At 41.3% G+C, this 14379-nt stretch overlaps 1 protein-coding gene across 1 annotated transcript in view; it reads left to right on the top strand.

Annotated features, from left to right (window-relative positions):
* The window catches only part of LOC141107702 (cytochrome P450 2A5-like), a 35289-nt gene extending 21758 nt beyond the window's left edge, over positions 1-13531 (top strand). Inside the window, exons 4-9 of the mRNA XM_073598620.1 lie at positions 2975-3135; positions 4733-4909; positions 5236-5377; positions 6927-7114; positions 11571-11712; positions 13232-13531. Coding sequence (XP_073454721.1) covers positions 2975-3135; positions 4733-4909; positions 5236-5377; positions 6927-7114; positions 11571-11712; positions 13232-13413 — 992 coding nt within the window. The 3' untranslated portion in view covers positions 13414-13531. The remainder of the gene's footprint in view (positions 1-2974; positions 3136-4732; positions 4910-5235; positions 5378-6926; positions 7115-11570; positions 11713-13231) is intronic.
* The last annotated feature ends 848 nt before the right edge of the window (positions 13532-14379 follow it).

Raw genomic sequence — 14379 nt, 5'->3', positions numbered from 1 at the left:
CTGAAGAAAGGATACTTTGCTACAATGTAAAGTAGTGAGTGTATAGCTTGTATAACAGTGTAAATTTGCTGTCCCCTCAGAATAACACACAGCCATTAATGTCTAAACCGCTGGCAACAAAAGTGAGTACACCTCTAAGTGAAAATGTCCAAATTGGGCCCAAAGTGTCAATAATTTGTGTGGCCACTATTATTTCTCAGCACTGCCTTAACCCTCTTGGGCATGGAGTTCACCAGAGCTTCACAGTTTGCCACTGGATTCCTCTTCCACTCCTTTTCATGAGGACATCACGGAGCTGGTGACCTTGCTCTCCTCCACCCTTCATTTGAGGATTCCCCACAGATGCTCAATAGGGTTTAGGTCTGGAGACATGCTTGGCCAGTCCATCACCTTTACCCTCAGCTTCTTAGCAAGGCAGTGGTCATCTTGGAGGTATGTTTGGGGTCGTTATCATGTTGGAATACTGCCCTGCGGTCCAGTCTCTGAAGGGAGGGGATCATGCTTTGATTCAGTATGTCACAGTACATGTTGGCATTCATGGTTCCCTCAATGAACTGTAGCTCCCCAGTAACGGCAGCACTCGTGCAGCCCCAGATCATGACACTCCTACCACCATGCTTGACTGTAGGCAAGACACACTTGTCTTTGTACTCCTCACCTGGTTGCCGCCACACACACTTGACACCATTTGAACCAAATAAGTTTATGTTGGTCTCATCAGACCACAGGACATGGTTGCAGTAATCCATGTCCTTAGTTTGCTTGTTTTCAGAAAACTGTTTGCCATGCAGACCAATTTGATGGTTTGAGCACTGACAGGCTGAACCCCCCCACCCCTTCAACCGCTGTAGCAATGCTGGCAGTACTCATACGTCTATTTCCCAAAAACAACCTCTAGATATGATGCTAAGCACATGCACTCAACTTCATGGCAAGGCCTGTTCTGAATGGAACCTGTCTTTTTAAACCGCTGTATAGTCTTGGCCACCGTGCTGTACTGTAGCTCAGTTTCAGGGTCTTGGAAATCTTATAGCCTAGGCCATCTTTATGTAGAGCAACAATTCTTTTTTCATATCCTCAGAGAGTTCTTTGCCATGAGGTGCCATGTTGAACTTCCAGTGACTAGTATGAGAGAGTGAGAGCGATAACACCAAATTTAACAAACCTGCTCCCCATTCACATCTGAGACCTTGTAACACTAACGAGTCACATGACACTGGGGAGGGAAATGGCTAATCGGGCCCAATTTGGACATTTTCACTTAGGGGTGTACTCACTTTTGTTGCCAGCGGTTTAGACATTAATGGCTGTGTGTTGAGTTATTATGAGGGGACAGCAAATTTACACTGTTATACAAGCTGTACACTCACTACTTTACATTGTAGCAAAGTGTCATTTCTTGAGAGTTGTCACATAAAAAGATATAATAAAATACTTACAAAAATGTGAGGGGTGTACTCACTTTTGTGAGATATATATATATATTTATTATAATGTATATATAATATAATGTATATATACGTCCTCAGAGAGTGGTGGTGATATCAGGATCATGGCTGCAGCTGCAGCCATGATCCTTGTATTATTCTTTTCAGCATGTGATTCTGCACAAGGTAAAAGTGATCCGAGTTGCTATTCAGACGCCTGATCACTTGATCACTTTTTCAGGCAGTGGAAGGGGGTCCCCCGCCTCTGCCTGCCACCTTTACCAGGGCTCTCCCGTCCCACTGAGAAGAGTGGAGGGATTGGAGGTTCCTTCCCCTCATTTGTGACGTCAGAAACTGGAAGGGTCATGGATTTTGTCACTTCTTGTTTCAGTTTGTTTGTTTACAATCTATTATTGGCTTATTAAAAACAAACTCTAAAAACTCACATGGCCCTATGCAAAATACACCTGTGCACAGTAGTATGCAGCTAGAGATTTACCCTGTATAAGTGCAGCGATCACTGGATCATGTGACTTCCTCAGGGGAGGAATCCCTTACCCTTGTTCCCCCTATCCTCACGTGACAGCGCTGGTGCTTCTTGATTGGCCCAGGGCTGTCCTATGCCCTACTATGGCAACCTTTATACAAGGGCAATTTTTTCATGCAAGGTTTTCTTTTCTTACTCCCACTGCTGAATGAAGTAATAGGAGAGTGAATGGAATAGTTTTTAAAGTGGAGCTCCACCCAAAAGGGGAAGCTCCGCTTGTCCGTACCCTCCTCCCCTCCACTGCCACATTTGGCACTTTTTGGAGGGAAGCGGGTACCTGGTTTTGACAGGTACTGTACCTGTCCCCACTTCCTGGTAAGATCGCCACACGGCGATCTCCATCATTTCAGGCCCCTCCTCCCCCCCCCTGCCTCCTGTGTGTGGAAGTTGACACCAGAAGATGACAAGACCATCCAGAAAGTGCAGCGCGACTCAGGAATGCACAGTAGGAAAACGGCAGGTGAAGCCTTAAGGCTTCACTGCCTGTTTCCCTTACTTGCAATGCCAGCGCCTGCACCCAAAGCCAATGGACGAATCGGCTTGAGTGGCGACATCACGGGATTCCTGGACAGTTAAGTGTCCTTATATTAAAAGTCAGCAGCTACAGTATTTGTAGCTGCTGACTTTTATTTTTTTTTGTACAGGCTGGAATTCTGTTTTAACTTGGAAAACAACCCTGAGGAGATTACAGAGATTGCAATTAAATGTTAAATATTTTAAATATTGTGGTGTTTTATGCTTAAATGCTGAGTCTTTCTGAAAAGCAGTATCACAGGTCAATTTCTCAGAAAATCTGAACATTTTTATACAGTGAGTGTGTAATTCAGGCTTTGCTCTGTGTCGAAGTGGCCAATCAAATTTTCACTGTGGATTTCTAGCCAGTACTGAAAAAAACAGAACATTAATTCAGATGCTTTGATGAGTAAGCTCCATCGTCTTATGGGTTCTCTATCTTGTAAGTTTTAAAATTTGTATTTGATTACTTATGTCTTTTTCCTAGAAAACTTGTTTGATCCAACGGATATGCTTCGTTTGGCGGTCTCAAACGTCATCTGCTCTATAGTGTTTGGAGAACGCTTTGACTACGAAGATGAAAAGTTCACAAATCTTTTATTCTTGCTAAAGGAGATCTTAAACACCCTTGCCTCTGCATGGGGTATTGTAAGTAAATTCACAGAATGCCTTTGATTTATCTGATATGAACTGTATATTCTCCCAAAGTTTAGCTTTTACATCATAGCAAATTTTACCATTTCCTTTATGTAAGACGTAAAGAGCAATGGGAAAACATTCAACTGCCATGTGTATTTAAAGGAAAAAAAAATACAAAAGGCTTTTATTCAGATAACTATCATTTTAAGTATGTAGTTTGCAGTGGAAGCCTACATACTTCTCTTACTACCAGTTCCATATGATAAATCAAATACACGAACAGCCAAAAAGTGTTTAGTGAAACACAAAAGTGCACATGGTCCAAAGAGGGAAGTCATCTAACCCCTGAACCCTCTGAGAAGCAAACTTTCTGATAGGTGAAATTAACTCTAGATTATTTTAACTAAAACTAGGCCTATCTCAAGCATTTTACAAAATGTATTAAAAGTAGAGGTTCCTTTCCAATGCATTGGGTGGATGGACAGATCTTGATAGCTACACATCCTACTACTAGACTTCAGTGTTATCTCCAAGAACCTATACCCTGTTCCTTAGTGAGAAAATAATATGTTAGTCCCTGAAAAAAAGTTCAAATCCAATAAAGTAAACAATTCCTGCCTAACTGAAAAGTAGCTTTGGCTAGATTGAGGAAGATCACAAATTTATTTTTTCTGTGGATAAATGTGGAGATTCACCCTCTCTGTGTCCTGTTTACCACTATCACCAGCACTGAAAGTAAGGAAAGACCCAGAATTGTGTTCCTTCACTGGAACAAGAATAGTGTGGGGATATTCCAGTGGGAAATTTTGTTCTGTAGACAACTTTCTAAATTGTAATTACTTTACCTGCAGGAAGCGAAAGCCATTTTTCCTAGTGAGACACAGATGACAAACTATCTAAAACTTAAAAAAAAGTTTTGCAAACACCACATTTACTACTTTTTATTAAATGAGAGAACAGCATATATGCTGAGCAAAGCTCCTATTAGACCATGAGGACAGATCTTTCTTCCATGTACAGACTTGTCTTAGGTTATCAAGCTGTTGGAAACTTATGCCCTGTACACACCAGCGGAATTTCCCTCGGATAAATCTTAGATGGTTTTTCTGACGGAATTCCGCTCAAGCTTGGCTTGCATACACACGATCACACAAAAGTTCTCTGAACTTTCGACCGTCAAGAACGCGGTGACGTACAACACTACGACGAGCCGAGAAAATGAAGTTCATTGCGTCCGAGCATGCGTCGAATTGTTTCCGAGCATGCTGTTTTTTTGCACGTCAGAATTGCACACAGACAAACGGAATTTCCGTCAAGAACTTTTTCCGTCGGAAAAATAGAGAACCAGCTCTCAATCTTTTGCTGGCGGAAATTCAGACAGAAAAAGTTGGATGAAGTATACAGACGCTTGGAATATTCGACCAAAAGCTCCCATCACACTTTTTTTGACGTAAACTCCGACCGTGTGTATGCAGCATTAGACTGACCAATCCACATAATTTAGTTGTTACAAAATTGCATTTCTATTAGTCTTGCATATTCATGCTGTAAACATATATTACCATAGTTTTATCTCACCCTTAAACTTTTTGTTTTGTTTTAACAGTTGGTAAATTTATTTCCCAATATATCACCATACATCCCTGGTCCTCACCAGAAAGTCTTCAGGAATTTTGGCAAAGTTAAAGAATTTATTTCGGAGTCTGTAGATCATCATAAGAAGACTATCGATATGAATTGCCCACGAGACTTCATTGACAGCTTTCTCATAAAGATGGAGGAGGTGATTTCTGCTAACCAATTAGTTCCTATGCCTAATGTTGGTCATGATGCATTTTTACATCTAAAATGGAATGACAGTTATGAGATATTTTTTTTCCTAGTTTTTGATAGTGTGAGGAAGGGTTTGAACCTCTGATTTTTTTAGTGCTCTTTGTGCTAGTTTAGGAAGACTTCCCTTCATTTTCTGAGATGTATTCCTGTGTGGTCACTGGAGCAGGAATTGAGATGAAAACCCATCTCCGATCAACCTAAAACTGGAAAAGGCCTTGACTAGTGATTCACTCTGTATTGGTAGCCACTAACAGTTTGTCATTTTAACATCCACAGGATAAGAACAAGCCAAACACTGAGTTCCATTTTGAGAACTTATTTATGACAGTGTTAGATCTTTTTAATGCTGGAATTGAAACAACCAGTTCCACCCTGAAAAGTGCTCTTCTCATCTTGCTCAAGCACCCGGATGTGGCAAGTAAGCAACATTATATTTCCCGATATCTGTATTGCTACGTCTATATAGCAGCAGTATGGTCCTACTTGCTTTAAAATAAAAACACCATAAAACTGCTGAAATTCTACTTATTAAAAAAAAATACAAATAAAAGGGGTTTGAATTTTGTCTATTGACAGGTTGTTATTTCACTAACAAACAAGGAGAGAATAAAGATCCAACCATAGTTGTGTGACTTACCTATGTAATCTACCTACCTATGTAAGGGGGACTAGAATTTTGTCAGTTATTGGTGCCATACTGAGTAAGTCCCTGCCCCTCTTCTTCTTGGATAGGACAGCTACCTTCCTGTTGTTGATCCAACCCTCTGCCATAAGGTGTCATACTCCAGGGCATAGGCCCGTTTCTTGACAATCTCAACCATATGCCTTAATATTTATGAATAAAGAAACGTCCACACATAGAATGCATTTTCTGAACTTTCCTGTAACTTCACAAAGATTTCCATGACAGCTGACATCACATTTTACATACCAGCAGAATTCTTTGGCGCGGAATGCCATACACAGTAGTAGAGATCCTGTAGTTGTCATTTCTGTGGAGAATGCAAGCACATAATTTGTAAACCATATTCCTGTTGCACCTCCTCTCCTTGGGAGCACCATAGAGCACCACTTTCCTATGCATACTAAGTCCACAGCATCTAACTTCCATCGCTGAGTAGGGTCAAGTTGCCTTCGATAGTATACCAGTCTGTCCCTAATATCCCTCTATGGCTCTGCCCAGCTGGGCAAACTCCCAGATGGCATATATTCCCAAGCTTCTATCACTACTCACCAATGCTGTTCCACCTTGCTTGGGACTTCAGTCTTGCATAGGGCCCTTTAAATGAGCTTCTCCTTTACTAGCATTTATATGGGCACTAACTACATCCATGACATCACAAAGGAGGAAATCATAAAGCAAAAGATTGCCGCTCCAATCTCCCAAATCTGTAACAAAACACCCACCCTAATAGAACTCACAAGTGCTGGCTCTGCACAAGCTTGAGGAAAAAAGAGGATCCTGGATGGCCGCACACCATAGAAGGCATCTTTATTGATATGAAAAAGTAAAAAAGCTTTAGCTATGAATAAGCACCACAATAGGGGCGTGAAACGCGTTAGTTGTTTTTCCTGCTTTTCCCTGTACATGAAGTGACTGCATTTGGATTTTACTTTTTCATAATTAGTGGGGGTTCCCTGAGAACTGAAAAAGATTCAAAGGTTCCTTTGGGGTAAAAACTTGGAGGAAGACTTATCTAGAAAGTTCAGTGTGTCCAATCACATATTCTATCAATGCTTGTTTTGTGACCCCTATTTTTGTCCTTAGTTTCACTACTGCCACTTTTAAAAGCATTCCATGTTTTTAAAGATTTAGAAAATAGGCTTCATATATATCTATGGAGGCAGCCCAAAGAAATGAGATCAAGATACTAAACTGTTTAACTCAATGTACAGAATGCATTATTTTTATTTATTTATTTTTTATATTTTGCTCACAATAATTGCTTTGTTCTGTGTCTGCACAGAAAAGATGCAAGTAGAGATAGATAATGTCATTGGGCAGAATCGATTACCCTCAATGGAAGATCGTATTAAGATGCCATACACAGATGCTGTGATTCATGAGATCCAGAGATTTGCTGACATAACTCCTTTGGGACTTCCACACGCAACAAGCAAAGATACAGTATTCCGAGGGCACAACATACCAAAGGTTAGAAGTTCTGTGCAGTTTACCTTCTAAATCAATGGAATACCATTGCTTCCAAGTTAGTAGCCCTCTCTCGGTGCTATGTTTATAAAAAGATCAAGATTCTAACATTGCCATATAGTATGTTCCTTGTTCATTTTTAGAAAATTGTTAAGTCTTCAGGTCCTAAACACTCTCTGTCTTTGGGCCCTTTAAAAATTAAAAGTCAGCAGCTACACATACTGTAGCTGCTGACTTTTAACATTAGGACACTTACCTGTCCTGGAGTCCAGCGATGTTGGCACTGCAGCTAATGTTTCCATCAGCTGTCGGGGCGCTGCCACGGCCATTGCCGGTAAGGGAACCCGGTAGCTTTTCAACTTCATGACTGGGTCCCTACCATGCATGCGCGAAACGCGCTGCGCTCTCCTACTGGCCCGGCGGGGGACCGAGCTGCAACGTACTTTGCCGCAACCTGGTCTCCCGAAAGTGGAGACAGGATACCTGTCAAAGACAGGTATCCGCTCCACCCCGAAAGGTGCCAAATGTGGCACCGCAGGGGGGAGGAATTAGATAAGTGGAAGTTCCACTTTTGGCTGGAACTCCGCTTTAAGTGGATTTTGCATTCACATACATGTTTATGCAAATGTGAATTCTAAATGATCTCAGAAGATGTTTAAACTGATGCCTTCCATGCCAGGAGAACACAGTGATTATTGCTAGCAGCTATAGCTTACTTTTAATAAATCGCATGTAAAAACTTGGTGTGCAGGTTGCACCCAAAACAACTGATGGATCAATTTGGGTACAATCAGCCTGCCTGTACATGGATTAGAACTGTCTATGGCCAACTTTAGTGTAATACCCCCAGCATTCAACCATATTTAATCTTTTGACTGAATAGATAACTAAGGACTGGATTGCTGCTGTTGGTTACTACACTATGTATGGTTCTACTGCTAATTGTTTAGATAATATATCTTTGATCAGTGGCGGATTGTGCTCCATTTTTGGGGGGGGTGGCCAACAAACCCCCCACCCACCCGCCAGCCCCACTCGCCAGTACCTCTCTCCAGCCCTGCATGTCAGCCCGGCTCGCAAGCCGGCCAGCCCCAAACTCACCCCATCAAGGTCAGGGGTGGCTTCCCCCGGCTTCTCCTCCCGCCCAATCCGGTCGCTTCTCTTCCCGGCCAATCCGATCTCAGGACCCGCCAGGAGGAGAAGCAGGAAGACAATGGCGGATGATGATTCGCTATTGCCACAAGTGGGTGGGCTCAGGGTGCAGTGCTCTCTTTGTATAGAGAGTTCTCACTGCTGATAAGTTTTTTTTTGTTATTTTTTTTCTTTTAAACCTTCAGTAAAAACCCATTGACATTAAACATTGCATGCTAAAAAACCAACCATTGAAGAACTGCAGAAGGATAGGGAGGGAGAGTGGGAACTTGTCTGAAAACTGGAGGTCATTGTGTCATTTAGGTAGTCTATCAAGCCATCAGCCTTAACTAGCCTAGAATTAACTTTCTGTTCATGTGCAAAAGCACATTCTCGATTTTCAGCCCCCTCCTTCCAAAAGTAAAGACTCCCTGTCACTGAGGCTTGTTGGGCCATTCATTTTTGTTTTCACTGCGGGTGTTTGATGTCCATATGTATATTAACGCTTCCTCAGTTCTGGCCCCAGGCTATTATGTTCTTTGTCTTCTTTGTGATTTACATTCTTAGTAACCACTGAGCAGTTCCCTGAGCTGCAAGGTTTGTTACTCAAAACCATTTTGAATAGCCTCCCTGGAGATTATTTGCTGTAGATTCAGTCTGAATATTTTGTTGGAGGAATAACTATCATCACTGTAACTAAGAGCTGATTAATAAAGTGTAAACACAACACAGTAACGGGTCCTACTTAAAAGGTCCACAGCGGTGATACACACCCATAGACCACTCACCAAATCCAGTGTTGTCACCGTAACCAAATAAACTAGACAAAGAAGAAAACCCTGGTGACGGTCACCTGGGAAGCATAGAGGTTACTATGATAACAAAAGGTCATAATAGTGTTTCATTAATAAAAGTACAACATTTATTACATTTAATTTTTAGCAGCAAAGTGTACAATACTGAAAGCAATAATATTTACCGCTTCACATGTTTGTTAAAGTCCATATGGGCACCGCAATGGTGCAATGAAAAAACAGACAAAAACAAAAAAACACAGGACATAACTCAAAATGAACTGAACGTCCAGACGCCAAATTACCATGCACATATGTGTTGTCATGCGATAATTATCGCTTGGTAATGTAACGTGTAAAAATCATGAGTGGTTACTTACAGCCCATGTGTGCATGGCCCCTAGGGACATAAGTTTAATGGTGGACCTAGCTGATACCGGATAACTTCTAAGTCTTGATGGTCCTATTTAATTCACCGAGTGAAGGATCAATTGGTATATGGTCAGTGACAAAAGGGGAAAAAGGTCCTTTCCTACTAGCTCAGTGGAGCCATGGATCCAACGTGGAATTACTGATGATGTACATTAGTGGGAGGACAGAAGTCTTGTAGCAATCAGCATCCACATGGACTGGGAACTGGGAAACAAGGCTATAAACTAGTATATGCAGGTGGTGCAATAATGCAATGCTGGAAAGAATATTCACCAGTCAGCTGGGTAAGGTGCTCATCAATGCACGGTCAATGTATCCACCATCAACATTTTGGTAATCTGGATGGATATACAACAGTGCATTCACTATCAATTCCAGATAGATGTCTTTAGCCAATCAGGCAACTGAATGGTTTAGCGGCTAGGTGAGGGAATAAAAGTTCAGAGGCACTGGTGTGTATGTGGTACAAGTCAAATATTCCATTCAATACAGATAGGGTAGCCGCCTTGAGAGCCAAAATGGACCCATGTATTCTGAAGATACACAAAAGGATGGCAGGCATTATGTTACCATAACCTCAGTTCGTTCATGGATTCCGGAGCACGCACTGCACATATGCTGGATAGCCACTGTGTGCAATATCACCGAGTTCAGGGGAGTGGCAGAATGGAATAATCCACTGCATACAGCGTTTGAGTCAGAAAATGGTCTGGATCATTTTTCGCTCCTGGTCCCTGTAGGAACGGGCATTCCATGAGAGAGGGGTCACGTGATGCTGATTAATAAAGTGCTAGTAATCTCTGCATTTTTTATGTATACCTACAGGTAAGCCTATAATAAGATATACCTATAGTTACAGTAAATATCTCTTAAACGTGCATAGTTTAGGAGATATTTACTTTAGTAGTAGCTGGTAACCTCACTGGCCCATGCGCACTGCACTCTCATGGCTCATGCACACAAGCTCTGGAGTGACGTTAACACTGGATAACCCAGAAGATCATAACCCAGAAGGCAGAATGGATGAAGACGGAAGCCCTGTCAGTTGTGACAGCTTGCCACTGGAGGGCTTTGTTTTTGGGTAAGTCTGTTATAATGTGCTAGTATGCATACTAGCACATTATGACATTGTCCTGTGTGGGCCCAATTTTTTTTTTTTTTGCATTTTTTTCTACTGCTTTAATGTAAATATTAGTTAGCACTCTCCCCATTGTAACAATGAGTTCTTATTAAAAGTAAACTTTTACTGACAGAAGTATGGGAGCGGCCATTGCTGTCCCATGGCTGAAATTTGCTAGTCGCTGGGCTGTTATGCTTATCCACTCGTCAATAATTTTTAAATCACTGCCTCAGAGCAAATAGTTAAATTTCCTTATCTGTATTATTAAAGGGGAACCTCACTCAAAAGGGGAATTTCCGCATTTCGCAAAAGGGGAGCGGGTACCTAATTTTGACAGGTATCTGCTGCTACCCACTTTTGCTCTGATCACCGAGTCGATCGAAGCAGAAGTTCTCCCCCCCCCACCTGCAACCTCTTGGGACACATCACAGGTCCCAGGAGGCTGCAGGACCATTAGGATAGCGGCTTGTACATGCGCAGTAGGGGGTCGGCTGTGAAGCTGCAAGGAATCACAGCTGGCTTCCCACAGTAAACATGCCAGCGCTCAGACCCAAAGATCGACAAAGAGCCGGCCCAGGTAAGGACAGTGCTGGATCCTTGGACAGATAAGGGTCCTTTTTACAAAAAAAAAATTCAGCAGCTACAGTATTTGTAGCTGCTGACTTTTATTTTTTTATTAAACTGACTGAAGCTCCTCTTTAATGACTCAAGGTATTGGATCCAGAAGATCAGAATGACATCCAGGCAATTATCATCTGCAGAATGGTAGGTCAGCAATGGCAATCTAAAAAAAAAAGGATTCCTCTAAAAAGTAAAATAAAAACAAAAACTGGGACTTCATTGTTTTTCAAAATAAGAAATGTTTAGCAAAAATTGAGTAACTAGTAAATAGGTCAAATTAAATTATATATGTGCTGGGTTGTTACTATTGATATTAATGAGTTGTATTATTGATATGTGTTTTTAACTTCTTACATTTTAGGGTACAACAGTCTCCCCATTGATGACTTCTGTGCTAAAGGACCCGAAATATTTTAGGCACCCAGAAAAGTTTGATCCTGGACACTTCCTGGATGAAGATGGACAGTTGAAGAACAACGAGGCCTTCATACCATTCTCTATAGGTAAAATAACAAACCATTTATTTGATATTAAATTTACCAAATTTCTTGTTTAAGTACTTCCCATCCACAGACGTACCGGTACGTCGCTGGACTTTTGGTGGTTATACCGAGATGATACCTGCAGCTGCAAGCATCATCCCGGTACCATTTTTTTAAGAGCCGGTGGTCGGCTCTCTTGTAATAGCAACTAGAGCGGCTCACCACCACTGCTTTGAAATAAGAATTTAATCCCTTCCGCCGAGGGTACGCAGATGTGTGTACTCGGCTTTCCGGGGTTATACCGGGATGATGCCCACAGCTGCAGGCATCATCCCGGTACCGTTGTTTAGAGCGGCCGATCGGCTATCCAGATATAACAACCGATGTGGCTAAAAGATGCTCGGCTGTTATACTGGAGGAGCAGGAGGGGATGTCCCCCCCTCCCGCCGCCGCTCTTACCGGGCCTCCTGTGCCATCGGGAGGCCCAGTGACCAATCAGCTGCCTCCGGCGGCTGGAGGCGGGCTGGAACGAAGCTGTGGGCGGCTTCGGTCCAGCCTTCTAATTGTAAACGCGGAAGCAACGTCATGAGGTCACTTCCTGGTTACTCGGCTGCCAATGGTGCCGGTTTTAAAAAGATACACAGTATTCAGAATCGCCGTTTCTGGCGATCTGAATACTGTGAAGTGCAAAGGAGGGATAGGGGGTCTTTTAGACCCCAATCCCTCCATAAAGAGTACCTGTCACCACCTATTACTGTCACAAGAGATGTTTCCATTCCTTGTGACAGCAATAAAAGTGATCAAAAAAATTATTTTTTTTTTAAACACAACTTAAAAAAATAAAAATAAATAAAATAAATAAGAAAAAAAAATGTAAAGCTCCCCCATCCCCGCAAGCTCGCGCAGCAAAGAAAATGCATATGGAAGTCGTGCCCGCATATGTAAACGGTGCTCAAATCACACATGTGAGGTATCGCCACGATACCTCACATTCCAGCACTAGACCTCCTCTGTAACTCTAACCTGGTAACCGTAAAAAAAATTTAAAGCGTCGCCTATGGAAATTCTTAGGTACCGTAGTTTGTCGCAATTCCACGAGTGCGTGCAATTATAAAGTGTGACATGTTTGGTATCTATTTACAAAGCGTAACATCATCTTTCACATTATATAAAAAAATTGGGGTAACTATACTGTTTGGATTTTTTAAAATTCATGAAAGTGTCCCTTTTCCCAAAAATTTGCGTTTAAAACACCTCTGCATAAATACCGTGTGATATAAAATATTGCAACAATATTTTATAGCACACATATTTTATTCTCTAGATTCTCTGCTAAAAAATATATATATAATGTTTGGGGGTTCTAAGTAATTTTCTATCAAAAAATACGGATTTTAACTTGTAAACACCAAATTTCAAAAATAGGCTTAGTCATGAAAGGGATAATCCTACTGGGTGGTGTTGGAGAAGGCTTTTGCTCTCATATAAAATTCTCTTGTATGATGTTTATTTCTATAACAGACTATTCTGTTACCCGCAGGAAAAAGAAGTTGTCTTGGGGAGGGTCTGGCTCGAATGGAGATCTTTATTTTCCTTACCACCATACTTCAGAAGCTACAGCTGAAGACAAACAAAGCTCTAGAAGATATTGAAATAACCCCAGAACCGGGCAAAAATGGTGTTATACTGAGAACATACCAACTGTACGTGGAACCACGATAATGACACCATGGAGAAGATAATGAAAATGGAAACAGCTGAAAGTGCTTGGAATTATAGGATTATGTGTAACACGTTTGTTTCATCTTCATACAATAAACATTTTCTTTTTTGTGCTAAATTTTTGATAATTTATAATGTGATCATTAATAAAATATAAATACAAAAAAACACACACAAATTGCTTAATTTCAAAATAAGTATAAAAAGAATAAATAAAAGCACTATAAATAGTGGCAGAACACTAGCACAATCAAATCCTAGGTCCATTTATTCAACAAAGGCCACTTCCAATCATCTATAGTGGGAGTGAAGCCCAGACCGTGTGTGCTATATGTCCACATCCCAGCAAATCATGTACCACTATGAACAGAGTATGTAGTCATGGACATTGTGTGGACATATAGAAAAGAAACTAGTGCCATAAAAACAATATTATTATGTACCATTAAAAATCTATTACACAACATTAAAAATTACTCTCTGTATAGATTCAAAACATGCAAAGATTGTGATTACAGATGTGGACTCAACACGTTTCAGGAATCCTTCTTTAGGATCACATGTGACAGAAACAACACACTGGACCCAACTAATCTTTAATAGAGTAACATCAGACAGTAGAGTAGACTGGAATTGATAGCATGTGTATATTGCCATAGAGGTGCAAATGAGTAAGCCAAGGTGAAGCCACTGCCTCTCAGGTGGAAAATGCAGGTACAATAACTAAGCAGCCAATGGTCTTATACACTTAATCTTAAAATAAAAGGACCATCTTCCCAATGGGGAACCATCCAAACTAGGGATGAGCTTCGAGTTCGAGTCAAACTCATGTTCGTCTCGAACATTGGCTGTTCGCAAGTTCGCCGAACAGCGAACAATTTCGGGTGTTCGCGGCAAATTCGAATGCCGCAGAACACCCTTTAAAAGTCTATGGGAGAAATCAAAAGTGCTAATTTTAAAGGCTTA

The sequence above is a fragment of the Aquarana catesbeiana genome, linkage group LG09 (assembly GCF_042186555.1).
Source record: "Aquarana catesbeiana isolate 2022-GZ linkage group LG09, ASM4218655v1, whole genome shotgun sequence".
Lineage (NCBI taxonomy): Eukaryota > Metazoa > Chordata > Amphibia > Anura > Ranidae > Aquarana > Aquarana catesbeiana.
Note: the sequence above shows the minus strand (reverse complement) of the source record. Positions and strands in the feature narration are given on the sequence as shown.